Source organism: Patagioenas fasciata, chromosome 20, assembly GCF_037038585.1.
Source record: "Patagioenas fasciata isolate bPatFas1 chromosome 20, bPatFas1.hap1, whole genome shotgun sequence".
Lineage (NCBI taxonomy): Eukaryota > Metazoa > Chordata > Aves > Columbiformes > Columbidae > Patagioenas > Patagioenas fasciata.
In genome coordinates, this window is record NC_092539.1 from 1,159,678 (window position 1) to 1,186,936 (window position 27,259).

Here is a 27,259-nt window from a genome sequence, read left to right on the forward strand (position 1 = left end):
CAGGGACTTTGGGCTCAAAATATCATTCCAGCAAGGAAAGCCTTTCCCGCGGCAGGGCAGTGTCTCCCTGTGGCTCCTGTCAGTGGCACATGAAGCAATGATTGCTCTTCCACCCCACACAAAAGCACGATCCAGCTGAAGCTGGAAAAATTGCACTCAGCAGTTTCATCCACGTCACCTGCTGGAACCTGAGAGCAGGAACGAACCTGAAGGCAGGACAAGCATCCTTCCCATGCCCTTCCCAGCACAGGCCCGTCCCCACGCACAGAGGATCACCTGGATGTCACACTGCCAGCTTCCCACAAATGAACCTGGGTGGGGTTTTTTTCCCTTTTGTCCCAGTTACAAAGCACAAACCTATCTCAAAAGGTCAGGATGGTGGCTTTGAGTGAAGCATTAGCAGCCCTGAAAGCCCCAGAGATCGTCCCAGGACACAGCTGTTCTTCCTCTCCTTCCTCCTGACTCCACCATCTCTACAACCCGCTCCATCCTCAGGGGAGAATGTTTAACTTGTGACACCCCAGGCATGGGTCCTGCTTGCTCCTCTGTCCTGCAGCACGTAACCCCCTTTGCAGGACCATGTTTCTTCAGATTATTTTGCACACATTAGTGAGAAGGGAGGCCAGGGCCCCGGCTGTCCCTGTGCTGCTTCGTGCTGAAGCAACACTTCTCGTTTCTCAGAGGTTTGCATCCAAGATCTTCCTGACATGGCCTGAAGAAAACCCACAGAGACCTGCAGCGCTGGGGTGCGTTGAGGATGCCCATCTGCAACTGGAGAGATGCCGTTCCATCCTCGGGAGCATGCAGCTGTTCATAAATCACACTGGTTTGTAGTGTATAGAGGAAAAGGAAATGAATGAGGCTCTCGAGGGCTTTTTGCGAGCTTCACAACACATGATTTTCTGGAATTGCAGCTGGTGATATCCCATGATGAGCTCAGAAACTCCAGCTCTCTCTGAAAGATAAAAGCCCACTTTTGCAGTTATGTTCAAAAGCTGAAAAGTCTAACCATGAAAATCTCCACAACTCACAAACTTTCTCTCTTTAAATGTCAGGATTTCGGGCTGGTCAACTCCGATTTTTGAGTCAATTGAGAAAAAATCTTAAAGAGAGATGTAGAAGCCGGAGGGGCACCAGGAACTCAGCAGGAAGGTTTGTACAAAAGGCCCCAGGGAGGGCAACAGTGGTGAAGCAGGAGGGTTAAATATGGAAGAAAACTGGTTTAATAAATTGATTAAAGCTGGCCTGGGCATGGATCTGTCAAGCCTGGTAGTAACAGGTGATTTCATGGCAGCTCTGTGAAGCTCATCTTTGCTCCCTGGGCACCGCGCTGGGTTTGCCTGGGTGCTGTGGGGCATGTGCAGAGGGAGCGTCCCCAGGAGAGAGAACTCCGCAACGTTTGCCCAACGTGGCAATGCCAGTGTGATGGCACAAGCAGGACAGGTGATGGCACAGACAGGACAGGTGATGGCACAGGCAGCACAGATGATGGCACAGGCAGGACAGGTGATGGCACACACAGGACAGACTTCATTTCCCACTGCCATGGCAGGGAGGGCAGTACGAGGTGCCTGGAGCAGCCTGGGACATGCCTGGCTGTCCTCAGCCTCATGGGGAGGCCACCAGGGAGCCTCAGCCTGCACTGGGAATCTGGTTTTCATTAAAGTCCTGCCAAAGAAGAGGAGAACCCCTCCTTTCCCTCGGGTTGAGTTCCCAGTGTGAGATCTTGCGTCACGCAAGCATAGTTTGATGCCAAAGACGTGAAAGAACAGTGGCCCTGGGACAGGACAGCTTCTCCAGCTGCAGCACCACGCAACAGCGTTCAGAGACACAATTACACCTCTGCGAGGGGGAACCCTCCACGGGATTGCTGGTCCTCAAAACCGACTGCAAGTATAAAAGGGAAGCAAAATGATCTTGCTCAGTGCAAAATGGGATTGGGCTGAACTGACACCTTCCCACATCCCTTCCCAGGGCTCAGGAGAGGAGTGCTGGAGCAACATCACCTCGTGGGGCTGGAGCATGCTGCCACACAGCTGCAGGAAGCTGATGGGAAGGTGGCTTAGCATAGAATCATAGAATCCTTTTGGTTGGAAGAGACCCTTAGGATCACAGAAGCCCGGAATGTCAGGGGTTGAAGGGACCTGGAAAGCTCATCCAGTGCAATCCCCCATGGAGCAGGAACACCCAGCTGAGGTTCCACAGGAAGGTGTCCAGGCGGGTTTGAATGTCTGCAGAGAAGGAGACTCCACAACCTCCCTGGGCAGCCTGGGCCAGGCTCTGCCACCCTCACCAGGAAGAAGTTGCTTCTTAAATTTAAGTGGAACCTCTCATTGAGTCCATTGAAAGCTATGCCATGACAGAAATGCTTCTACCTCTGAGCCCTCCTGGTGCTCAAGTCCTACTAAAATGTTAGTTTTATGCCTAACCCCACCAGGGACTTAAGGGAACCTCGGAACAGAGAGTTTCTCCATGCAATAGAAATGGGAAAAGAGCAAATTCACTGCACAGGAGAGCTAATGGAGATGCGCTAACCAAACTGCACCCCTCTGGGTTACTCAGATTCTCCTTGTGGAACAACACGATAGCTGGGAATGGAGAAACAGGTCCTGTTTGGATCTTCAAGGGGCAAAATCCCTCATGTATTAATAGTTGAGTTAAATGTAGATAAATGGGTAATAGGAGACCACTTCAGGTCAGAAAACGCTGTGAGTCTGTTGGAAAGGTGGGTTGCAGTGTTTGCACCCATTCCAGGCAGAGTCACGGCCACAGGCATCCCCATCCCCCCTGCCCTGCTGCCTGTCCCGCTGCCTGCTGCTGCTCACAGGGGGACGATGGCAGTGTCCCCATGGTCCTGCCCACCTCCAGGCCTGGGGAAGCCAAGCAGCAGCAGCCCTGCCAGGAGTGCCATGCAGCTGCCCCCAGAAGCCCCCTGCTTGTTCAGAGCCCCTCCGGAGCTCTGGGGAGGACTCCACAGGGGTAGCCTGGGTGTTTCGGCATCCCGTGGGGGAGCCCCTTCTTGCTGCCACTCTGTGTGGGGCCGCAGTGGTGTCCACAGGCCGCATGGAGCTGCTGCAGAGAGGGTCCTGCCCCGGGAGCCGGGACAAGGGCTCAGCCCCCGCGTCACCTGGCTGCTCACCGCTGCTGCCCTGGGGCTGGCGCTTGTGGTCATGAGCCCAGGTCACGCAAAATGTGATTTCTCACTTGCGATTGGGGCCCCCAGGTAGGACTGGCCATTTCTAAGAAGAGTGACAAACAGTTCCCTGCTTTATTCCAAGCAAGAACATGATTTCCCCCTCCAACCTGTCAGCTCTGTCCCCACCCCACCACCATCCCCCCCTCACTCTGAGGATGAGGATCAGCCCTGTGGGCAAGGCTGTCCACGTAGGTCTGCACATGATGCTCTTTTCCTTTATGTTGTGTGCTCCCCCCTGTCCACCCATGGCATCCCACAGGTTTAGGGACAGGTGAACCCACGGCGGCTGCACGGAGCCAGTGGGATGAAACCACAGCCCTGCGGCTCTGCACACCAGCACAGCTCTGCCCCGGGGGAACGATGCTGTGCTGGCGGGTCCTGTGTCCCATGCCAGGATCCACAGCCTTGTACCACAAGCTTGGGGAAACAGCTCACCAGGCACTGTTGCCACAGTCACGGAGCTGACAGCATGGGATGTACAGGATGCCTGCCAGCCCACGAGGGCTCCTGCCCTGCGAGGTGTGAGCACCCTGTGGCCAGACACCTCCCTGCCCTCTCCCCATTACCAGGGGCTCCCGGCAAGGCAGCCAGGAGAAAACGCCAGGGCTTTTCCTGAGAAACCGCCGATTTCCTGGTCACTTCAGTGCCCGGGCAACAGGAAGCAGAGCCCTGTCCATGGGAACCCCTCTGGACTGGCATCACAGAGATGCAGTCCTGGGAAATGGGAAAGAGAAAAGGTTTTAGAGAGTAAGGCAAGAATTGAAACTTGTGCTTGGGTTTGATCTTCTTCCCAGGCCAGCGGCTTTGCCATGAGGTGAATTATGGCCCTGGATACACTGGGGTCCTTCCAGTTCTTCAGTGCCTGTGAGTGAAAAGCTCCGGGCTCGAAGCCAAGGCTTGAGTGATCAGGGGACCTTGTATTCACCCGGTGTAGATGCAGAGCCACCGGTTCAGTGCGAGCTGCCCTCAGTCGCACTTGGGTTTGTTGTACTCTGTTCTTTTTCTCTGTCTGGACACACCTCTGCTGGGCTGAGGGATGCACCCCCCCCAGGACAGGCTGCTGGGAGGCTTTCCAGTACCCCACACAATTTTGGGAGTCCTTAATGCAAGGTAACACAGGGGAGAGAGTGAGCAGCAGCTGTTTGGGAAGCCCAGATGCCCAAGTTCTTTGATTGGGACTCAGCCTGCCTAGAGGTCCCTGGGGAAGGGATGGCTCTGGGCTTGAGCCAGGGCTTGGCCTACGCTGGCCATGATCCCCAAAAAATACAGCTGATTGCTCAGTCAAGTCCCCATGGCTAAGTCAGTCCAGCTCCTGACTCCAGTGAAGGCTGCAGAGATCAGTCGGGCTGCACGTGGCCCTGGGGACTGGGAACAGGTTATGGCTTGTCCACCCAGCCATGGGTCCAGTGCTGCTCCCAGACAGGGCTGAGACTGGGATTGGGATAGGGATTGGGATTGGGATTGGGGTTAGGGTTAGGGTTGGGACTGGGGCTAGAGTTGGACTGAGAGCAGGGCTGGTGGATTCCCCCTCCCATGGATGACAGCATGTGGCCCTGTGAGCAGTCCCAGCCCAGCCTGTGACCCAGGAGCAAGTTCCTGTCTTTGTCCCTCACTCACACACTGCTCAAGCGCTGCCTGTGGAGCAGACGGGAGCTGTGCTCATGTTAGCGATGTCTCCGCAGCCTCCTGCCATCCCAAGTGTGCTGCTGGCTGCCACAGGGACCATGCTGCTCTCCACCCAGCCCCGCGTTCTGCCTGCTGTTCCTTGCCCTGGGTGTCTGTGCACAGCAACCATGGCACCCAGTGCCCTCCTGTGCTCCCCTGGAAGCAGGTTGGGACCACCCTGGGCTGAGATCAGTGGTTTGTTCTAGCAGTTCTTGAGTGCATTGTGGGACTGCTTGTGCATTGTTCATGGCTGGCCCATGCTCATCCCAGTCCCAAGATTATTGAATGTTCCTGAATCCATCTCCCCTGCACTTGTTGTTGGCCAAGGAGCCTGCAGATGGGAGCAGAAAACCCTGTCTCTAATCCCTCCCTTTGGACCTGGGCCCATTGCAATGTCTCCAGGCTCGTTCTGCTCTTCCTGTTATTTCCCAGCCACATATGGAGCTGCCGTGCCGCCCACCAGTGTTCCCAGATGATCTCATCCATGGTTAATGAAGACATTATGAAGCCCTGAGCCCCAGCCACTGCAAACCCCACCATCCCTAAGTATGTCCTCCCAGGACCAGCCAGCGAGTCCCTTCTCTGGCTCCAGTTTCTCCACCAGTCCTCTGTTAACCCAGGCAGCCCTCGCCCAGGTGGCCCCACGTCAGACGCTTTTGTTGGAAGAAGTGGATTAGAAAAACCTCTCTCCTTTGTCTGGGAAAGTGGCTGTCCCACACTGCTGGGTGTAACACGCTCCCTACCTTCTTGTCTTTGTTCCCCAACCACCACTTTGTCCCCAGCGGATATTTGCCTGCAAGTGCCCCAGGGTGGGGACAGGCTGTGTTGCCCATCTGGGGATCTGTCCTGGGGAGCCTGTGCCCGTGCATCTCCCCAGCACAGAGCGGGGAAAGTCCTGTTTCCCCATGCTGCTGAGCTGAAGGCGGTGTCCACATCAGCTGCAGGTGATGCAGAAATACATGCCAAGAGCCTGCAGATGCCTCAGGCATACTGGTGGAACATCTTCACTTGGCTCTGTGATGTTCACTTCACCTAGGTCTCTGTGCTTACCCAGTTACAGGGGGAGTGAAGACACCAGCATGTCTGGAAGTTGGGGCTCTGGATTTGCACCCCCTTGCCTGTGACATCCACAGGCTCCTCTGGGTCCCTTACTGTACCTGGTCCTTCTCTGCCTTGGCCCTATAATGGAGGTAACACCACATACACAGACTCTTAAGCACACAAAATTCGCCTTAAATCATTGGGAGCATATTGCTGGCTCACAGCAAACCCTGGCCCTGCATCTAATGGATTATATGGTTATTTAAGGTTACCATGTCCGGTCGTGCTGAGGGTCTCTGTCTCTCCTGCTGTCGAGGTGGACCCCCAAAATTTCACCATGTCCCTGGGGATGCTCAAGGCAGGATGAATGGATGGAGAGCAGCCCTGCAGCTGCACTGCTGAGGGCCAAGAGCAGCCCTGGCGCTGGGGACAGGAGGACAGTGGGACACCAGAGGTGCTGCGCAGCTTTGCTGGGGCCACACTTGCTGCCCACCGGGGCACAGGGCCCTGAGGCCTGGCGTTGTGCTCCATCCAGCCCTGCCTTGCTGTGCAATGCCAGGACAATGTGCCAGGCTGCAGGGAGGTGGCAGAGTGGCACAGGTGACTGTGCAGCAGGACAGCCGGGCTGTGCTGGGCTGGCTCCCCATGCAGCTGCTTGTGCATTGAACCTACTTGTTCAGGCATATCTTTTGCTTTAGAAATTGGTGTTCCACAGAGGCGACATTTGTGCCAGCCTTGTATTGCTGGAGTCAAAAATCCACATGTTACTGGTTTCCTCAGACAAACGAGACAGCACTCTTCCTCCCACGGCATCGGGAGATCGCAGAATCCCAGAATGTCCAGGGTTGGAAGGGCCCTGGAAAGCTCACCCAGTGCAAGCCCCCCATGGAGCAGGAACACCCAGCTGAGGTTCCACAGGAAGGTGTCCAGGCGGGTTTGAATGTCTGCAGAGAAGGAGACTCCACAACCTCCCTGGGCAGCCTGGGCCAGGCTCTGCCACCCTCACCAGGAAGAAGTTGCTTCTTAAATTTAAGTGGAACCTCCTGTGTTCCAGTTTGCACCCATTGCCCCTTGTCCTGTCACTGGTTGTCACCCAGAAGAGCCTGGCTCCATCCTCCTGACACTCCCCCTTTCCATACTGATCCCCATGAATGAGTCCCCCCTCAGTCTCCTCTTCTCCAGCTCCAGAGCCCCAGCTCCCTCAGCCTTTCCTCACACGGGAGATGCTCCACTCCCTTCAGCATCTTGGTGGCTGCGCTGGACTCTCTCCAGCTGTTCCCTGTCCTTCTGGAACTGAGGGGCCACAACTGGACACAATATTCCAGGTGTGGTCTCCCCAGGGCAGAGCAGAGGGGCAGGAGAACCTCTCTGACCTACTGACCACCCCCTTCTAACCCACCCCAGGTACCATTGGCTTCCTGGCCACAAGGGCCCAGTGCTGGCTCATGGTCACCCTGCTGACCCCAGAACCCCCAGGTCCCTTTCCCCTACACTGCTCTCTAATAGGTCGTTCCCCGACTTATGCTGGAACCTGGGGTTGTTCCTGCCCAGATTCAAGACTCTACACTTGCCCTTGTTATATCTCATTAATTTTTTCCCCACCTGACTCTCCAGTCTGCTCCATTCTTCATCTCGGATAAAGCCCTCCCTGCCCCTCACTTTCTTCCTCCTGCTGAATTCATCCATGCCTGGAGGTGATTTCATGCTCCTTGCCAGGCACTGCCCACCTGGGGTGGCCACTTAGCACAGGCACCTGCTCCATGCCCGGGGATGTGGCTGGGCTGTCCCTGCAAGGGGCCCGGTCTCGGCACCGCATGGGCAGCGGGGCTGCTGCCCTCCCTCCCTGCTCTCCTTGCCAGTGGTGCCACCTGCAAACAGGGCATGATGAGGAATGGTTGCTCACAGCCAGCACTTGACCCTGGCCAGGCTGAGCTCAGGACAGTGGTGTTGGTGTCCTCGCTGCCTGAATGAGCCATCATGGAGATATTTCTTGGCTGTACATGGCTTCATGTGGCTGTCATTCCCTTTGCGTGGCTGGGAGCATTTCCAGCCCAGCATGTCTCAGCTCTTTGTGCCTCCCTGTTTGTGCTGGAGGTTGAGTCTCCTGGGACACCAGTGATCAGCCAGGGCTGGGCACACGCTCCCTTGGACCTTGGCTCAAATCTCCCTGCCCCTTGGGGCTGGGCAGAGACTGGCAAATGGGACCCTGCGTGGAGAAGGAGGAACAGCCCCTCTTGCAATGGGAAGGAACACAAACCCCCCGCCCCATGCCGTGCACGGGGAACCTGAGAGTAGGGTAGCCAAGTCTGCACAAGATCGAGGTCTGGAAGACACTCACACCTGCACTCCAACCCCAGGAGAGTCCCACCACACTGAATAACCACCTACCAGAAAGGGACTTACTCTAAAGTCACTGAAAGCAAAATAAGGATGAGGAGCAAGAGACCATCCCTACATCCTGCCTACCCACATCCCTACCATCCCTATCCTGTGGGCTCTCCCAACCCCATCTCTGCTCACCACCATTCAGAAAAGAGACTTCTAGTTCCTTTTCAGTCTCTGAAGACCTGTTCTCATTGCTTGTCCAGTCAAAAGGAGACACCAGAGGCTTGGCAGCTATTAAGGAAGGGATTAAGTGCAATCCAGAGATCTTTCTGCTGCTGTGTTAATCCCTGGCGCAGTTACCCTCATGAGGGCTGCAGATATGTGCCTCAGAAATACTGGACAGATGAGGAGCGTGGTGAGAAGAGTTAGGAATATGCAGGTATTTCCCTATGGAAGCTTGAGAAGAGCCCTCAAGTCAGCAGTAATACAGGGGAGCAGTGGAAAAGATGCTTTGCTGATCCTCAGAGACAAGACTATGGTCTCTTGCGGTATTAGCAGCAGCAGCAAAGGGGAATAATTTTTTCACATAAATCAGTATGTTAACCTCTTGGAGTTGATTGACACAGGTTTTCCAGAGGTTAAATGCTTAATGAACTAAAATGAGGAGGTAGACTCATCCTCAGACACTCACAGGCTGAACACAGCGGTGCTGTGGAGAAGCCCTGCGCTGCCGTGATGGGCACTGGCTGGGTGACGGTCACTCTCTGTGGCCCTGTTTAGCCATTTTCTTCCCCAGACTCCACTACCAGTCACTGTTCTGGGGAACAAAACCAGAGCTCATGCCCAGCTGCCACCCCCAGCAGCAGAGCCCCGGAGCACAGCGGCACATTGGGACCACAAGCCCTTGGCAGAGACTGCGCCCCCGAAACGCCTCTGCACCAGGTACCACTGCCACGGGCCCGAAGCCCTGCAGGATCCCCACCGCCATGGGCCCAGAGCCCTGCAGGATCGCCAGCGCCATGAGCCCGGAGCTCTGCAGCATCCCCAGCGCCATGGGCCCAGAGCTCTGCAGGATCCCCAGCGCCATGGGCCTGGAGCTCTGCAGGATCCCCAGCACGGACGCAGCGCCTGCTGTGGGGTGGCAGCTCTGAGCAGCAGAGAAAGTGGCTTATTTTGAAAAAAATTTAGAAGTGAGGCGGGCTGAGAGGAGCCGAAGTGTGACCCTCCAGCCAGCGCCCGGCTGGGCTAGAAGCCACGTCCTCCTTCAGCCTCCTCTCCTTGGTGATATCTTCTTGTTTATTATTTTGTTCACTGTTTTATCCCTCTGTGTAAGCAAGCTCAAAATGTCCTTCTCAGAGCCAGGGGCCAAACCTTCCTTGGCTCATTGCTCCCTGTGGAAACGCATTACATTATTCACTTGTGACTGTATTAAAAACAATCTCTATATACATCTGGGCTCCTCAGGGCTGTCACAAAGTCCTTGTAATGATTGAAAGCAGAGATATGTTCATAGTTGTTAATCATTGTAGGTGAGACATTTTCTTAGAGCTCAGGGCGTTCTCATGTCCCACCAAACCCATCTCTGGGCTGAGCCCCAGGGCAGGGGTGATGCCTTGGTGGGGGCAGGATGGGACTGGCCAAGGGCAACGCCTGGCGGGGGTAGAAAGCCGAGACTGATCCCGGGGACAGAGCACTTGCCCGGGGAGGAGGGACAAGCTGGGGCTGAGCCCCGAAGTAACAGTGATACTGGACTGGGGACAAAGGCAGGACAGGCTGATCCCAGGGCAAGGGTGATGCCTGGGGGGCTGGGATGGGGCTGAGTCCCCGGGTCGAGTATTGTGCTCGGGGCGGGAGATGGGGCTGATCTCTGGGACCAGGGGTGATGCCCAGGGCAGGAGATGTGGCTGAGCCCGGGGCAGGCGCGATGCCTGGGGCGGGGAGCCAGTACGCAGCCGAGCCCGGGCCAGGGGCAGAGGCGGGACCCGCAGCCGGGCCGGCCCCCCGCAGCCCCACGGAGCCCGGTGTCCCGCCCGGGGGGGCCGGGGCGGCGGTGACTCAGCCGGGAGAGGCGGGCGAGGAGAAGGAGGAGGAGGAGGCGGGGGAGGAGGAGCAGCAGGAGCCGCCGCAGCCGCCGCGGAGCCGCTCACCTGCCCCGCTCCGGCCCCGCCATGGCCCGCCGGATCGCCGCCGTGCTCCTGCTGCTGGCCCTGGGCTGCTTACTGGGCATCCTGCTGCTCTGCCTCGGCTCCGGGGACACGCGGGGACCGCCGGGCTTCAAGGTGAGCGGGGCCGGCACCGGGGACAACGGGCACCGGAGGGACCTGGGCTGCTGGGGACTGGGGGAGCCTCAGCGGACACCCCCATCTGCGGGATGGCCGGGGCGGGAGAGGTTCCTGCAGCCCGGGGAGCCCCAGCGGTGGGGACACGGGGATGGGGGTCCCCGCACTGCTGCCTGAGCTGCGGGTGCAGGGAGCAGCCCCCCGGCTGCAGGGACACCCAGCCCCGCCACCTCAGACCTACGTTTGAGAGAGAAATCTTTTGGGCACACTGTACCAGAGCAGTGACGCGTCTGGATGTGTCCCCTCCAGGCCAGAGCAGCTGTGTCAGCATCTGCTCCCGTGTGTCTGGCGATGGGGTACCCTGGGCACCCAGCATCGCCCAGCACCCCGGGTTCCAGCTGCACTGCCCCAGTCAGCACTGCCAGACGAGAAATGCACTTCCCTATGAAAATGAGCTGCTTTTTATTTCTTTGTCATTGTAAATTCAGATGCTGAAAGAAGTTCCCGACCAGTTTCTTATTGGCCAAGTCCCCCAGCTGACTCCTTTGCAGCCCAAGTCTTTTGTTTTAAAAAAGTGTTTTGTTTTGCTTTGTTTTGTGATAGACTGAGCTGTCCATGGGGAATATATTCTTGTCCTGAAAAATGGTTCATCCAAAATCCCCTTTTTCTCATCCCAAGCAATTTGCTTTGGAACTTTCTGAGCCAGCCCAAATGCCAGATGTGTTGCCTTCTCTCTGGTTTATCAGATGTAATGAAGTTTAGGTTGAGAGGACAAGCTGGCTTAGCCACGACGATACTTGCTGCTGTTGGTATAACTAGCAACTCTTTCCCTGTGGCACCTTTCTTACCAGCCCTTGCCACGTGCTGGGGCACATTGAGCAGTGCCCATGGCTGGTTCCACAATGGATTTTTGTTTCTTTGAACGCAGGAGAATTGGACGGATCAGCGCTGAGAGGCCTGTGTGCAGCACTCGGGTCAGTCTGGAAAGCCTTTATTCCTCCTGGTTCCAAGCTTAGGTTTTAAGCCAGATACACTACCAGAAATTTAATTTTTGAGCTTTTTTTGTGCCTTTTCTCTCTCTGGGTGTTGGCAGCTTCCAGTCTGCAGGCAGCGCTGCCGCTTGGGGCTGAGCATCCCCAAACACTCACGTGGGTCCTGGCCTGCTCCACCACCCGGCCCAGGGATTTGGGGTCTTGCCCCGTTCCAAGCATGCGTGAGGTCCAGCCTGGTGTGTGCGGTGCGGCACAGAGCTCGGCACAGAACACGGTACAGGGCTCGGCACCGGCATCATGGCAGCGCCGGTTCCTGTGGGGCTGCCAGGCAGGCGCTGAGCAGCTGTGCTTTTGCAAAAAGCTCATGGCTGGTCTGGGGATGTAAAGCTTTGTCTTAGTCTAACTCAGCCCCAAATGTGCAGACACGATTTAGAGGAGGTTGGTCCTGCTGTGGGGGACCCCAGGCTTGTCTCCACCCTCCTGGGCAAGACGAGGTCTGTGCTGGCTCACTCCCGTTACAGCAGCTGCTGAGCTGTTCACTGCTGAGCTACAGCTCCATGTCTTTACTTTCCATCTCCTTTGCTTGGAATATAGCCCTAAAAATATCCTGGATTAGTTATCCTGCTGCCAGGATATCCTGCTGCAAGTCCCAGGAGCGCGGTGTTCCCCGTCCCGCGTGGCCCGCGGCCGGGCTTACGGCACCGCTGGGAGCCCTCGCCTTCTTTTGGCAAATCTCTTCAATGGCTCTTACAACGCCAGCTGGGCTCTTCCCTGGCTCTGTGGTGGGAAGGAAACCCATCACAACCACCGCAGACCTGGGGCACCCCCAGGTCTCGGTGTCCCTGGGAGAAGTGGGGTGTTGTGGGGCCGGGCTGAGCCCCTGCTGCGTTATGGGGCGTCCCGCAGAGTCAGTGGGGTGGGGGCTGCAGGCCCAGGCATGGCCATGGGGCCTGGTGTGGGGCTGCAGCAAGTCAGTCAGCTCTCAGTGTCCCACTCTTTCTCCTCCCCTGGGGAGTGGGATGTTTCTGGGCAGAGCTATGTATTCATGGGGGAACCTGAGCCCTGTTCATGTCTTCACTGCGCCATGGCCTTTGGGGTTGTCCCTGCCCTTTGGTGGCCTCTCTGCAGGGGCTGCAGGACTGAGCAGCCCTGCCTTGGGCTGTGCTGAGGGACGTGCCAATGGGGCAGAGCCGGTGAGGCCACAGGTGACCCAGGTGGCAGCAAGGCCAGGGGTGGCACCAGGACACTGTCCCAGTGCAAGGCCACGCTGGGGATCCCTGTGTCCTCTAGCCCTGTGGCATCACCAGGGTCTGGTCAGCATGTCCTGTTGTTAGAAAGATCCATCACCCCTGTGCCACCAGGAGGTGGGGGACTGTCCCACAGGCTGGGCCAGGGCCACAAACATGCGTGTGAGGCCCCACCAAGCCCCAGGGTTCCGGCAGCCGAGCATGCCGGGGCGGATGAGAGCCAGGCGCGCCGCAGGAGTGTGCCAGGGCATCCTTGTTTCCAGCCCATTCGTTGGCAGTCACAGGACACCTCGTCTGGAAGAGCTGAGGGCAGTGCTTATGCTGCAAATCACTAATGAGATGAAGCTTTCAGCCGGGTTTCTCCCTCCTGGGGCTTCTCATCTGCGGGGCCTCTGCAGACCAGCTGCCAGTGCTCCCTGCGACCCCACAGCTCAGCCACGGCTCAAGCCCACACTGAGGACTTGCTCTGCACTTGGTGATGCAGCAGCTCCAGTGCCAGGCACAGGCACTAGGAGAGGAGCTGGGACAGGGCCTGGCACCATCGGTGACTCTGTCCCCGATTCCCGTGTGGGTGCTGCAGGTGTGTGTGCACCCCTGGGGCTGGCAGAGGGAGCAGGATGTCTCCTTCATCCTTCTTGGCTGTGCAGGTCTGCCTCAGCCCCTTTGTGCACACACACCTGTGCATGTGCCTTCCACCCCGCTCACCGCTGCCAGTGCCCCCGGGAAGGATGACTCCTCCATGGGGACAGGCGGGGTGCAAGATCCTGTGCTCCCCAGGAGTGGGGCAGAGGAGCCTGGGGCAGGCGGTGAGTGAGCCCTGGTGGTTGGCCGGGTGCTGGGTGCTCACGGCACTGGCAGCGGCCACTGCACTGCAGCGGCTCGTGTTGCCACATGTCATTACCTGGGACACAGCCAAGTGCTGCTGCCTTTGCTGCTGGGGCTGGGCCACCACTGGTCAGGGAGTCCCGCGGACTGTCCCTCACCCGCAAGCCCTGGGGCTGCTGCCCATCGTTGCCATCCCATACCCAGGAGCAATGGACTCTGCTCACCCAGACACCAGGGTCTGAGAGGAGAGACCACCCCTGCCAGCTCACAGACATTGGCAGCAAAGGGCACCAGGATGCACCTCCATGGGGCAGCTGGTTCTGCAGCCTGCCCCGGCGGTGTCCCTGTCACCCCAAACATGACACCTCCCCGTAGGGCTTCCCCCAGGCATGGGGTCTGTGCCACATCTCACTGCCACCACATGTGCTCCAGTTCCCTGGCCCTGAGCGGGCAGTGTGGCTGCCCCCGGCACGTGTGCCCACACTGGCACATGCTCATGCACGCACCCACCCACCTAAACACATGTATGCACAGACACACATGTACCCATGTGCACACAAACATTGGCACACCTGTGTGTGCACCTCCACACCTAAGTTAGCACACACATGCATGTCTGTGCACACACATCCCAAAATGCACACCTGCAGGCACACACAGCACATGCACATATCCACGTGTGCACATGTGCACCTACATGTGTGCAGCTGCCCCGTGTACAGCTCCACAACGTGTGCAACCCCACGTGTGCGCCCCGTGCCAGGTCTGTGTGGGGCTGACAGCAGCGCCAGCCGAGCCAGCCGTGGCGAAGGCAGGAGGAAATCTGAACCACGCTTCCCCCCACCACAGGCGTGTGGGACATCCCCTGCCCATCCCGGATCCAGCCGTGCGTCCAAGCCCTCGTGGCCGCATCCATTCCTGCTGCAGGGTCAGTCTGGCATCCCCAGCGCTGCTCCCACCGGGCTGGCCCCGTCCCTGGTGTGTGGCAGTGGGTGGCCCCTGCGCTGTGGGTCAGCCTCACTGCCTCCCACCCACCATTTCTTAGCGCCTGCAAACCCATAGGTATCCCCATCCCCACCCTCATCCCCCTCTGGGTGCTGTACCGCCCCCATGTCATCCTGGGGCTAGAAACTGTTCCTGGGGTCCTGGATGTTCCCAGCCTTGAGTTTGGGGTGGTTTGCCGATGCTTTGCCTTTGGGGACAACGTTGTCACCCTGTTAACACTGATGTCACACCAGGTGATGTCTGGGGTGGTGCAGAAGTGCTGTGGTGCCCTGCGAGGACACCGAGGACATCTGCATGGTGGCCGCAGGGTGCATGGGCATATGCATGGCAGAGGCGGGCAGGGGGTGTTCAGGGGTCGGACTCTCCCCAGGGACCCCTCTCAGGGATGCCAGCACCCACTCCTGAGGGCTGGAATAGTGAAGGGGACGTGCTCAGAAGACCACAGGGTGAGAGCCGGTGGTGACATGCCAGCAGGTTTCCTCTGGGACAGGCAGCTTTGCTGGGGCAGGCTCAGCATCCTTTATGGCTTGTGCAGGGGGTGCCCCGGGGCGGGCAGGTGAGGCTGAAGGTGCTGTGGCCATGAGGGACTGGGAGGACACTCAGCGCCACGGGGTGCATGGCCCGTGGGGTGCTGGGCAGAGGAGGTGGCTGAGAGCCCCCCAAGGTTGCCCAGGGAAGCTGCTCTGAGCACCCAGCCCAGAAATGGCCCAGACTGGAGGTGCCGCTCCCCAGGTTTGTGCTTTGGAGCAGTAGCTGAGTGGGGGAGGCTGTCTGAGCCACTGTCCTCCTCTCTGCAGCGTTCATCACAGCCGGGGGCTGCTCCCCCACACCAGTGTGTGGCACACCAGCCCTAGTCTGACTGCAGAGGAAGATTCTGTGCAGGCTCATGGCTTTTGGCTCAGAGCATTTGGCAAGACAGTCAATATGAGCCGGGAGAGGCTGGGGGGAGTGACCCATTGGAAATGGTTCCCTGGGGGAGCAGGGGGTACTGCTGGTGTGGGGCCACAGCTTCACATGGAAATGCGGGTTCCCTCTAAGTGGGAAGCCCAGGTGTCCCTGCCTGTGCTCTGACACTTCATTCCTGCTGCCTGAGCTGGCCAAAACCCAGCCCTGCAGCCACTTGGGCTGGAGCCCACTCTGCAGCTGGTGGGAACAGGGATGCAGATGGGGACAGGGATGAGATGGCAATGGGACTGGGGCACCCACCAGACAGGGCTGGTGTGGCTCCTGGGTGCTGGGCAGGGAGAAGCGCTGCCTGCAGGCAGCAGACAGAGCCTTAGGACAAGCCAGGTTTAAGCCTCAAGTGATTTCAGTCCAGAGGTGCTGAGCTGCTTCCCCCCCCCGCACAAGCGCAGCCTCCTCTCTGGCAGGGAAGCAGCTCTGGCTGGGGGCACAGAGCAGTGCAGGGGGTGAGGCAGAGGGGTCTGACCAGCAGGGCTGAAGGCAACACAGGGCTGCCCTCCCTGGGAGCTGGGAAACCTAGTTTGGCAGGAGGGAGCAGGGTTATTTATAGTCAGAGAATGGCCAAGCCATACAAGGGCAGGAGGGACGAGGTGCCCTTCTTTGGTGAGCTGCATCCCCGAGCGGCTGCTCCCAGGTGTCCCCCCTCCGCTGCCCCCAGGGACCCCCGGCACCGCTCAGCACAGACGCCCACTGGCCAGGAGGGATGCTGTGGGGAGCAAGCAGGGGAAGGGCGGGGAGAGCCTGCTGGTCTGTGCTCAAGGAGGCAAGGGGTTCCCCATAGCCAAAAATCCAGATTCCCGGTGCTGCACCCCCAGCAGGCCCCGTGCACACAGCTGTGGGCAAGGGCTGAGTGGCACTCGCCTCTGCCAGACGATGCTCCTGGAGCTGCCGTGCAGGGCACTGCCAGGGCAGGACTGGCTGGGCACAGTGAGTCCTTGAGCCCCAGTGCCTTCCCTTGGGATGGCCTGGAGCAGCTGGGGGGTCGCTGGCCTTCGGCCTGACCCCCTGTCTCCCCCCCCACAGTATGGCATCGTGCTGGACGCCGGGTCCTCGCACACAGCCATGTTTGTCTACAAGTGGCCTGCAGACAAGGAGAACGACACCGGGGTGGTCGGTGAACACAGCATGTGCGATGTGGAGGGTAAGAGCTGTCCCAGTCCCCTGGGGCCGGTGCTGGTGGCAGGGTCTGTCACATCACCTGCAGGCACGCACCCTGATGGGTGAATGCCCCTGCCATGCCCAGCTGCCTCCCTTTGTATTCACCAGTACAGCGAGGTGTTATAACTGGTCCAGCCCTCTTCCCAAAACCTCCCTCATCTCCCCTCAGTGCTTGCAGCCATGCCCATCTGTGGTTTATCTTTTCCTGGCATGCACTGCACTACCAGGAAGCAATTTAGCTCCTGCCTAGCCCAGCGCAGAGCAAGGGATGGTTTTCCACTCTCCATTTAAGCAACCTTTTCCCAGCTGTCAGCTGATGGGGGATGTGGTGTGGGCATGGAGATGTGGCTGAACTCTGGGCAGCTCCATGCCCACAGAAACCTGCAGCACCTGCCTTTTGAACAGCCTGGGAGGGGCAAAGCTGCCCACCGAGCATCTTCACCCATAAGGAGCAACGCTGTTCCCTCTCCTCAGGTCCTGGCATCTCCAGCTACAGCTCCAGCCCTCCGACTGCTGGGACGAGCTTGGTGCACTGCCTGAACCAGGCTCTGAGAGACGTGCCCAAGGAGAAGCACGCGGGCACTCCGCTCTACCTGGGTGCCACGGCTGGCATGCGCCTGCTCAAGTGAGTGCCTGCTCTGGCCGTGCCAGCTGCCTGGGGGGCCCTGCCGTGCTGCCCTGCCATCTCACCACCCGTGGCAGGGGTGGAGATGGTGATGGACAACTGTGATGTGTCCCCTTTCTCAAGTGAAGCTCCTAACCCTCCCAACTGCCCAGCAAAATGTCCCTTGCAGAGGTGCTCCTGCCTTTCAGGGCAGGAGATGCTCTGCAGGGCGTGGCCTGAGAAGAGGCTGGTATGCGGCCAGCACTGGCATAACCCACCCAGTCTTTTTGGCTAGCCAGGAGCAAAGCCCCCTGTACACATTGGTAAGCCTGATGGGACACAGTGAGAATAATTACCCCCAAAAAGGCACACAGAGAAGGGAGCCATGCCCCCTCGCCCAGCCATGGGGTATGGCCACGGGGAGCACACCATCCCTGCCACCTGTTTCCTTCTCCAGCACAGACACGGGGCTATAGGGGTTTTTTGAGGGACATTCCTACAGGTACCCAGGCAAGGACCCACCTGCCTCTCACCCCATGTGCTGCGGGGGGCCGAGCCCCAAGGGCAGTGCGAGCCGTGGGGGCTCCATGTGCAGCACCCGGCGCAGCCCCGTCACTGCCCTCTCGCCTGGCCCGCAGCATCGCAGACCCGCAGGCCTCGGACGCCGTCCTCCGTGCCGTGGCAGCCACACTGAGGTCGTACCCTTTTGATTTCCGGGGGGCAAAGATTCTGTCGGGGGAAGAGGAAGGGGTCTTCGGCTGGGTGACCGCCAACTACCTCCTGGAGAACTTCATCAAGGTGGGCAGGGGAGCGAGGCGCCTGCTGGGGATGGCTGTGGTGGCCTGGCTGTCCTGCAGCTCCTCACATCCTTATGCCCCCTCTTGTCTTCCTTGCTCAGCGTGGGTGGCTTGGGGAATGGATCCAGCCTCAGAAGAAGACACTGGGAGCCATGGACTTTGGGGGTGCTTCCACACAGATCACCTTTGAAACCAGGGACACCATTGAAGACCCCAGAAACGAGGTGATGCTGAAGCTGTACGGCCAGGCGTACAAAGTGTACACCCACAGCTTCCTCTGCTATGGAAGGGACCAGGTCCTCAAGAGGCTGCTCTCAAAGCTTCTCCAGGTACCAGCATGTGCTCAGCGGGGTGCTGGCTGTCACAGTGTGGGTGCCCCCTCACCCTGGTGTTTATACAGGGGTGTCCCCCAGCCCTGGCTCTAGGACAGCCCCGCAGGGCTGGCTGCACACCCTTCCCAGCCAGCTCTTGGGTTTTGTCCCCTGACCCTCTCCCATGGTCCCCAGGCTTCTTCCCACCCTCTCCATAATGTGTAGCACTCCTCCATCAGAATCAAGAGGTACCAAGTCACTTCAAGATGCCCAAGCTCCTCTGCATCTCCCAGCAGGGAAATGGAGGCAGGCAGGCAGCACCAGGGAAGCTGGGCCTACGGAACAACTCACACGACCCATCTGTCTGTTCTGCAGCAGGCTCAGAGCTACCAAGCAAACGTCCCCCACCCCTGCTGGCCCACAGGCTACCACAAGAGCCTGTCGCTGAGCAGCGTCTACGACAGCCCCTGCACAGAGAAGGAGAGGCCCGGCCTTGCGCTCGACACCACTGTCACTGTGGTGGGCACCGGGAACGGGAGCCTCTGTGCTCTGCTCGTCAGCAAGCTCTTCGACTTCACCACCTGCTCCTTCTCCCATTGCTCCTTTGATGGCATCTTCCAGCCGGAGGTGTCAGGAAACTTCATTGTAAGTCTTGGCATGGAGCAGGGTGGTGGCACAGCTGCTAGATGGGCAGGTGTCCCCAGACCCCAGGGCACCACACGGTGGCAAAGCCAGATCCCCAGCTCTGCAAGGGCAGGTGCTTGTGCCCACCATGCTGGTCAGAGCAGCTGTTCATGGGGAGAGGGTTTGCTCCCAGCCTGTCTCACAACTGCCTCCTTTCCTCTCTCAGGCCTTCTCTGCCTTCTTCTACACGGTTGACTTCATCCAGACAGTGATGGGGAAAGCTGTGCATTTGCCCAGTGACCTGAAGGATGCTGCTGAGACCATCTGTGCCACCAGCTGGAGTGAGGTGGGTTCCTTGGGCACGGCGGGGAGGGGAGGGCATCGCTCAGGCTCTGTGCGCAGCCCTTGGAGGGGGCTGTGTGTCCTGGTACCCCTGGAGTAGGGAAAGGGTGGGGGGTGGCTCCTACATGGGATCAGGGGAGGCTTCGATGGGTATGAGGAGCACCTTGGCCAGCCAGATACAACCATGCAGAGCTTCAGGCCACAGAAACAAAGCCTGGACCCTGCTGGCCTGACCCCTTTTTTCCATCCACGCTTCTCACCCAGCTGCTCCAGAAAGCCCCGAAGCTGGAGAAGAGACTGCCAGATTACTGCCCCATCAGCATGTTTGTCTATTTGCTCACCACCAAAGGCTACAACTTCAACAACCATTCCTTCCCCAACATCGCCTTCCAGAAGAAGGTAACACCACAGCGCATACTCATGTCACGATATCTGTTTGGCATTAGGCCAAAAGGCCCTGCAGGAGAGATGATCCCTCACCGACAAAGTGCCAAACACTGTGAGGCAACATCTCAGGGAACAGGGGAAGGATGGGACTCCCAGGTTTTGGGTGGATCTTCTGAGAGATGTCAAAAACATGAGCTGAGCTGACTGTAGGGCAGTCATAGAGTCAGGTCCTCCAGTACTTTGACCCTCAAGGCACCAACCATCTCAAACAACTCTTTGCTCAGGGTTGTTGGGAAGTTATCTCAGGGCAAGATCCCACCTTTGCCAAGTGCTCTCACCCACACAAGCCATGCAATGGGCAGCAAGGTCAGGACTGGCCTGAGCAGAAGAAATCCTTCTCTCATAAGATAAGCCCAGCTGCTTCGTCCCTTGGCTGGCTGGACCAGTGGGCAAGTGAGGGCTCAGGGTGCTGTGGACTCCCCAACACTCCTCTCCTCCATTGGGCTGACAGTGAGGTGGTCCCTGGAAGGTCTCTTGAGGGCCATGGAGCTGGTTGACCACGGTGGTGATCATGCCATGTTGTTTCCACAGGCAGGAGAAACCTCCATTGGCTGGGCCCTGGGCTACATGCTGAACCTCACCAACATGATCCCAGCAGAGAAGCCCTCTTCCCACAAGACCATGCTGTACAACTACTGGGTCATCCTCATCCTGCTCTTTGTGGTCACCGCTCTGATGTCCCTGGTGACTGCCGTCTGCCTGCTCCGGCGCAGCAAGTCCAGCACAATCTAGTGGCTGGAACAGGGTGGGCCTCGGCTGCAGGACGCAGCACCATCCTTCCTTCTGGAGCTTCCATGGTCTGAATACTTGGGATGCGGCAAGTGCTCAAAAGTGTCTTCCTCCAATACCCGACACTGCCTGTCCCAGAGGAATGCTGTCCCTTTTGCCTTCCCCTTGCTCTCAATCTGCAGAAAGTGGAGGACAGAAGAGGATTGCTGGCCCTGCAGGAGAGTGACTCCAAGGTTTCCCGGTGCTACTCAGGGATGGACCCTAAAGCAGGCTTGGGATTTGGATGTTTAGACCTGGGGCATCCTTCTGCCACCAGAGCAGGGCTGAACTGGGCCAGTGAGTATGGACAACAGCAGGATTTATTCTCATGTGCACGGGGTGAGCAGGGAATATTACTTATGCTGGTCCTTATAGCTGACCTCTCTAGCCTGCCCCTGGAGCATCAGCCGTGCCTCCTGGGAGCTTTGGGCATCACCCAGAGCCCACGCCATCTTCCTGGTCGATGCACAAACCCCACCGACCTTCCTGAGGGCCAGATCTTGGCCTGGACTTCCACCAGCCTCGCCACAGGGGCTTTGGGCAGGGGCTTAGCAACACCCAGACGTGGCAAGCGGCAGCTTTCCAGGTCCCTCTTCAGGGACCAGACATGGTGCCTTCCCCAGTCATGTGGTTCCTAAGCCAGACTTGCCTTTGCCACATCCAGAGCCTCCTCTGCTCCCCCAGAAATGGCACAAAAAGCCCCTGTGGCTCCCGGTGCGTGGCCACACCAGCACGGGGCAACAGGCTCGCTGTGGGAGGGGGCTTTGCACTGCTTTAGGGTTTGAGCCCTGCATCACCCCACACAAGGCTGCTGGGAGGATGCACCTTCATTTCCAAATGAGTAAAACCAGGGACATGCAAGCATGCAGAGGGTTTCAGTTTATTTGGTCGGGATTTTTTTTTATGATCAGGAATAAATCTTTGTAACCACTCCTATGGCTCTGTGGGTCTTGATCAGAAATGGGCCGATCAAGCCTGGCTGTCCCGCAGCGGCACAGCGGTAGGTCAGGCTGTGCCTGGAGGTCTCAGTCCCTTGCAGCCTGCCCAGAGCTGAGACACCAGCACGGCTCCGAGTGCTCTACCAGCCCAGAGAACTCCCCAGGATGGACCAAGGTGGGCTTGAAAGGCCCACCTGGAGGTGAGTTTCATCCAGTCCTGGTTGCGAGGCTGAGGTTTCCCAAGCACTAGTGGTCCAGTCACCCCAAAGGCACAAGCAGGCAGTACTCAACCTGACTCTGTCCCACGCATTCACTGCTGTGCTCATGGCCACAGCCTCCATGAAAGGAACGCACGTAGAGAGCCTCTGCTCCCAGGGGACCAGGTCTGGTACCCAAGCAGAGCACGAGAGCAGCCCGCAGGGTTGGCAATTTGCTTGTGCAGTTGCTGGCAGCTCAGAGCCACCACGGCATGCACGCAGCTGTGCCGGGCCAGTCCTGACTCGCCAAGCCCATCTTTAAAGAGCCTCCTGCCCACCGTGCTCCTCCTCACGCCTCCGGAGAGGAGCGGCTTTAGCAAGGGTTGTGGTTTCTCAATGGCCCCCTTGCTCTTCCAGGCAGCACAAGCTCCGCTCCCTGCTCTGGCTGAGCTCCCAGTACACTGTGCTCATCTTAACCTGCCCGTTCCCTGCAGCCACTTTGTTTTCAGCTGTTCTGCTGGCTGCTCCCCGTCTCTGCACAGATTGAGTGTGATGCCAGTTCAGATGATGTTCTGAGTGCTCAAACCCAGATTCCTCCCCGGGCCCCTCGTCTCCCCAGCACAGGGATTCCATCCTCTGGTGTGGCTCAAGGACCAGCTCCAGCTCAGAAGGCTGCATTTCTGGTCTCTGGAGCTGAGACACTGCTGCTCTACTCTAAGAAGCCAGCTATAATAGCTTCCAGAATGCAGCCTGGGCTTCCCCTTCTAAGAAATTCAGCTGTCGCTAAATCAGAGCTGGACATCCACCAAGAGCAGCCCGTTTGCCCTAGTCACAACTTGGAGTTTGTTATGAAGAGGCTTCTTAATCCTCCTTCTGGTGTGTGGGATTCAAGACAGCACCATGCCCTTGCTGGCTGGTCAACAGATCCGTATGGAGAGTCTGGGGCACTGAGGGGCTCTGGGCACGTGTGCACCCCCTTTGCAGGGACACAGAAGACACCTCAGAAGTCATGCAGCTGCAGGGCTCAGCTCAGCCACTTCTGGGCAGGTGAGAACCGCCTTGCCGCTACGAGGACAGGGACAGAGTGACTGGCCAGGCTCAAGAAACACAGCAAAAGGTGACAGCTCTGTCCTCACAACTTCACCTGGAGTCATCCGTGCCTGCAGTCACTCCACAGCCCTGCACTGTCAGATTGCGAGTGCCACAGCCTCAGGGGGACTAGAGCTCTCAGCTCCAACATTTACTGCAGAGGTTGCCTCAGGGTGACAGTTACCATCTGCACTCCAGCTTTTCCTGTCCCACCACCAGCCCAGCCTTCGCTTCATTCACAATGAGTGTTCTCAGCTCTCAGCTTTTATTGTACCCCCTATGTGCGATGCTCAGAGGCCACCTCAGAGGCAGAAATCCCTGTGGTGTCTCCAGCACACTCTCACTGCAGGATCAACTCATCCAAGCTCCTGGGCAGCGCTGCAGAGCCCACCAGTCCCACAGGCAAGCACAAGCAGGCTGGGCAGGCAGGAAGGGGTGAAGCAGAACACAAGCATGGTGCACGGTGCTCCGGCAGCTATTCCACAACATCCCCGTACTTGTTCCTCCTCATTGGTGGTGCCACGCTCTCTCTGTCCTCCAGGTTGGGCAGATTTTCTGCAACAGAAAGCACATGCTCCCTGGACCTTCAGCTATCCTGGTGTGTTTACCAGGGCTGGGCAGAAAACCACAGAGCCCTGGTGAAGCATGTAACGTCTCTTCAGCTAGGCCTAGCTTTGGGAGCTCAAGGTAGCACTTGGAGAAAGCAGCAAGCAGCTGTGAGAACCTTCAAGCAGCTGCTGTCCTGGTGGTCGTCCAGCTCTGCCCACCGTACAGAGTAACCAAGGTGTGCAGGGGTTCACTGCCTCCCTCCATCCCCTGGCCTCTTCTTTCTCTTCCAGTAAACCAGCCCTTCGCTCTGGCTCTCGTGAATCCACAAAGCAGGAGGGGCAGCAGGCAGAAGCGAGTGCTCCCACACCGTCAGCCCCAATCAGAGGGACACACGAGCCATGAGACCAGGCAGGGAGCTCGGGGCACACCAGCACCCTGGCGCCTGCTCCCATTCCTCAGCTGTGGGGTGCCAACGTGGGATTTATATGTGGATTTTGGCAATGACACAGTTACCACCTTAATTATGAGGCAGGACCAGCAAATTGCTGCAGCAGTGAAGAACCAGGCATGACAAGCCCAGGGAAAGCAGCGAGGGGAGATGTGAACATACCTGTGGGCTGAGACACCCTACCAGCCACGGCGAGCTCCTGCGGAGACTTGTCTGTCTCCAGGTAAATCCAGAAGTCGGAGCATTTCTGCGTCTCAGCTCTGGTTACCATGTAGCTGGCAAGGGATCCTGTGGCTGGAGAGACCAAGATGCTCCCAACATTGGCCAAGGGCAGCAGCGGGGAAGCACCTGCCAGCTGCTGGGCTGGGTTGGGCTGCGAGCCGACCCAGCGCCCCCAGGGCCATGGGAAGCAGGGATGTGACAGCAGCCAGGGCAGAGAATCCCCAGGGAAAGGACAAACAGCCGCTCTGCCCGGGCCGGGCGCTCACCCGCGGCCAGCAGCAGGCTCCACTGCGGGCCGTACGGCAGCTTCGTGCTCACCAGCTTCTGCAGGACGAAGGCGGCTCCACTCCCTGTCGAAACCCGGGACCGGGCGCCATTACCGGCTGCAGCCCTGCCCGGGCCGCCGCCCCCCGGGGAGCCGGGCCAGGCCGTACCTGCCAGGAAGGTGCCGATGCCCTTCACGAAGGCGTGGGACTGGCAGGCCGCGTACTGCTGCAGCGCCTGCGGGGAGACAGCTCAGCGCGGCAGCCCCGCGCCCGCCCCCGGCCCTCAGCCCCGGCCCTCAGCCCCGGCCCCTGCGCGCACCGGGTGCTTGGCGGCCACGCTGTCCTCCACCCGCCGCAGCCCCAGCTGCACCATGGCGGGGCCGGCGGCGCCAGTGCCGGGGAGGGCCCGTGGGGCTCGCCCGCCCCTTCCGGCGCTGCCGCCATGGCGGAGCCGGCCGGGCCGTTCCACCTGCTGCGGGCCGGGCCGGGCCGGTTCCTCTGCTACTGCCGGCCCGGGCCCGGCCCCGGCGGCACCGTCTAGTGAGTGAGGGGCCGGGGCCGGGCTGGGCCGGGGCCGAGCAGCCCCGGCACAGCCTGAGCCGCCGCCTCCCGCAGTGTGACCGACGCGCTGGAGGTCTGGGCCGGGGAGCTCGGCGCCCGCCCGCCGCTCGGCTGCGTACGTACCGGGGCGGGAAGGGCCGGGGCTGGGCCGGGAAGAGCTGGCTCGGGACGTGCCCGCTCTCTCTCTCCGCAGCGCTGCCCGCCGGGGGAGCACGGCACGAAGCTCAGGTGGGTGCTGCCCCGCGGGGACCCGGCCCCTCCGCCCGGCCCCGCTCACCGCGGCTCCCCGCGCAGGGACGCCTTGGGCCGGGGAACCGCCGCGCTGAGCGTGGGCGAGGGGCCGGCCGTGCTGCAGCTGCGGGACGAGAGCCAGTGCTCGGAGCTGCATCTCTTCAAGCTGCCCATCGCCGAGGCGAGGAGCCAGCTCCAGGCGCTGCTGTTCGGCATGGCGGGGCGCGTCCAGAGCCTGGAGCGACGCCTGGAAGGTCTGCGGGGGGTGAAGGCAGCAGGAGGGCGGGCAGCTCCTTGGCACCTTCGTGGTGCCATCCCTCTCAGCCCAAGGTGCCCCAGGTGACCCAGCAGCAGGCTGTGCCTCCCTGGTGGTCTCTCCTCGCTGGTCCTGGGTGAACTGGCCAGGAGCATTGGGCAGCAGAGGTGCTGCCTTCTGTTTCCCCTTGGGCTGGCCAGGGTCTACACCTGTTCCCCTTGGGCAGGAGACGTCCTGTGCGGGATCAGAGGACGCAGTGTTTTGTCTCTGTGCAGAAACGCAACCTTGTCCCCATGGCTGGCACCACACATGCATCTCTGTGTGTAGGAAGTGCCTTACAGAAGCGTCTATTTTAGGGGCGTAGGAAGATCCTGGGGAAGCAGCAGCCTGGGTGGGAGTGGGTCAGTTTGGCTATGGAAGGATGGAGCTTGCTGGGGAGGCTTGGGGTGCAATGCATGCTGCACTGGGGTGCGTTGTCACAAGCTTTGGCTCTGATTCCTGTCTCAGCAGTGGTGGAAACAGTGGTATCTTCCTGCAGCCCTGTGAAGAAGAATGCTTCCCGCAGCCAGCAGCTCTTCCTACCAGGTAGGCAATTGCCAGGGGGTACCTCCCCTGGTCCCACTACTTGTTTGCTGTCTCTTACCCAGGAGCTGCTGGTCCTGTGTCCATGTGTTCTCCAGGGCACTCCGAGTCCCCTCAGCTGTGGCTGCTGTCAGCTGCCCCGCTGTCCTGGTGCCATTCCTGGCACAGAAGGGGCCGGGGCTCAGCATGGTGGCTCTTGGAGTGTCCAGGGTGCCCTGTGCGCAGGTCAGATGCCGGGTATCACCAGGCAGGTTGCTCACTGAGCCTTCAGGATGGGGTCAGGCTTTGCTGCTCTTCCAGGCCATAGGCTGTGGCGGGTCCATGGCTCCCCGCTCCTTTGGGAGAGGAGATCAGGCTTGGCCCTTCCTCACCCCCCACGGACGCTGGGCCAGGCTGGTGGGCTGTTGAAGGCTCCCCCTGGGTGTGGAGGGGCTGCAGGGCTGCCCAGGCCACTAGCTGACCTTTTGCAATCCGTGTCCTGACTGAGGCAGACCCCAGCCCAAGGAAGAACAGGGGTGCTGTCTCAGCTTTGCCGGCCAAGAGGAAGATCCCAGGAGAGTCTCTAATTAACCCTGGTTTCAAAAGGTAAGTGCTGCTCCCAGGTGTGGTGCTGGGGCTGTGCTGCACAGAGCAGGATCCATGGTGTGGGGCTTTGGGCTGTGATGCTTCCTCCATCTCCTCCTAGCAAGAAGGCTCCGTCTGGAGTGGACTTCGAGGACTCCTGACCTGTCCTGTCCCGTCTCCTGATGACAGCCCTGATGAAGCCTTGTCAAACACCTGCGTGGCTGGTGGAGGAGGATTCACTGCCCCCTGGGGCTGCTGAGCCCCTTGTGCCCAGGAGGGGGAAGCAGCACTTGGAGGGCTGGAGCCAGCACCGGGCAGGCCTGAGCGGGCAGCAGATCCCGGCCCGTGCGCTGGCAGGGCCTGTGGGGGACGAGGCGGGCAGGGCTGGCAGGAGTGGTGGCTTTGTTCCTTGCAGCTCTTCCCTGCTGGCGGGGGCCACCCCTCTACCTCACTTGCCATGAATTGGTGGGGTTTTTAAAGAACTTTTATACCATCATGTAATGAAAAGATTGCCTGTGCTTAACTTATTGCCAGTAAAGCTGGTTTTAGCCAACCGGTCTCTGGGGACTGGGACGGTGTAGATCTGTCCATCCATTCTGCGTTTCCTTCGCTCAGTATCCCTGTGGCAAATTTCAGGGGCTCACTTTCCTGCCATCTTTGTGCCAGTGGGTTGGTGGGTGAGTGGTTAAAGCCCCCCCAGTCCCCTGGAGAGCTGGAGGAATGGGCCCAGTCCTTGCTAGGTACTGGGAAAGGACTGGGAGGCTGCT

The 27,259-nt window shown here is 59.2% G+C and overlaps 3 protein-coding genes across 12 annotated transcripts; 2 read left to right on the forward strand and 1 right to left on the reverse strand.

The window, feature by feature from the left end:
• Positions 1 to 10,285: 10,285 nt before the first annotated feature.
• Positions 10,286 to 21,521, forward strand: ENTPD2 (ectonucleoside triphosphate diphosphohydrolase 2). The gene is made up of 9 exons (XM_065853758.2): positions 10,286 to 10,506; positions 16,562 to 16,679; positions 17,171 to 17,321; positions 17,939 to 18,098; positions 18,199 to 18,426; positions 18,784 to 19,053; positions 19,259 to 19,378; positions 19,639 to 19,773; positions 20,353 to 21,521. Exons 1-9 carry the CDS (start codon positions 10,396 to 10,398, stop codon positions 20,551 to 20,553), a joined length of 1,494 nt encoding a protein of 497 aa, XP_065709830.2. The 5' UTR covers positions 10,286 to 10,395; the 3' UTR covers positions 20,554 to 21,521.
• Positions 21,522 to 23,061: 1,540 nt separating this feature from the next.
• On the reverse strand, positions 23,062 to 24,739 carry TMEM141 (transmembrane protein 141). The gene is made up of 5 exons (XM_065853759.2): positions 24,618 to 24,739; positions 24,467 to 24,533; positions 24,299 to 24,382; positions 23,973 to 24,104; positions 23,062 to 23,368 (listed from the first exon to the last, which is right to left on the reverse strand). The coding sequence occupies exons 1-5, from the start codon at positions 24,669 to 24,671 to the stop codon at positions 23,289 to 23,291; spliced, it is 417 nt and encodes a 138-aa protein (XP_065709831.2). The 5' UTR covers positions 24,672 to 24,739; the 3' UTR covers positions 23,062 to 23,288.
• PAXX (PAXX non-homologous end joining factor) lies at positions 24,707 to 27,072 on the forward strand. Of its 10 annotated transcripts, none has more exons than XR_011741997.1 (7): positions 24,707 to 24,838; positions 24,914 to 24,974; positions 25,053 to 25,087; positions 25,154 to 25,344; positions 25,854 to 25,931; positions 26,027 to 26,513; positions 26,614 to 27,072. XR_011741997.1 is itself a non-coding variant. In XM_071817233.1 (7 exons), exons 1-7 carry the CDS (start codon positions 24,741 to 24,743, stop codon positions 26,651 to 26,653), a joined length of 597 nt encoding a protein of 198 aa, XP_071673334.1. In that variant the 5' UTR covers positions 24,707 to 24,740; the 3' UTR covers positions 26,654 to 27,072. The 10 variants fall into 10 exon arrangements, 5 of the variants coding, with proteins under 5 accessions (XP_071673334.1, XP_071673329.1, XP_071673330.1 ...); XM_071817233.1 differs by having other exon boundaries at positions 26,420 to 26,513; XR_011741993.1 differs by having other exon boundaries at positions 24,914 to 25,087.
• The last annotated feature ends 187 nt before the right edge of the window (positions 27,073 to 27,259 follow it).

Bases quoted from the DNA above. Each gene is read 5' to 3' on its own strand.
- TMEM141 (XM_065853759.2), bottom strand. From the start codon at position 24,671: ATGGTGCAGCTGGGGCTGCGGCGGGTGGAGGACAGCGTGGCCGCCAAG. The intron at 24,534-24,617 runs GTGCGCGCAGGG...GTCTCCCCGCAG, and splicing joins GCGTGGCCGCCAAGCACCCG to GCGCTGCAGCAGTACGCGGC. The intron at 24,383-24,466 runs GTACGGCCTGGC...GGGTTTCGACAG, and splicing joins CATCGGCACCTTCCTGGCAG to GGAGTGGAGCCGCCTTCGTC.
- PAXX (XM_071817228.1), top strand. From the start codon at position 24,741: ATGGCGGAGCCGGCCGGGCCGTTCCACCTGCTGCGGGCCGGGCCGGGC. The intron at 25,932-26,419 runs GTAGGCAATTGC...TGACTGAGGCAG, and splicing joins CCAGCAGCTCTTCCTACCAG to ACCCCAGCCCAAGGAAGAAC. The intron at 26,514-26,613 runs GTAAGTGCTGCT...ATCTCCTCCTAG, and splicing joins ATTAACCCTGGTTTCAAAAG to CAAGAAGGCTCCGTCTGGAG.
- ENTPD2 (XM_065853758.2), top strand. From the start codon at position 10,396: ATGGCCCGCCGGATCGCCGCCGTGCTCCTGCTGCTGGCCCTGGGCTGC. The intron at 16,680-17,170 runs GTAAGAGCTGTC...CCCTCTCCTCAG, and splicing joins CAGCATGTGCGATGTGGAGG to GTCCTGGCATCTCCAGCTAC. The intron at 19,379-19,638 runs GTGGGTTCCTTG...CTTCTCACCCAG, and splicing joins GTGCCACCAGCTGGAGTGAG to CTGCTCCAGAAAGCCCCGAA.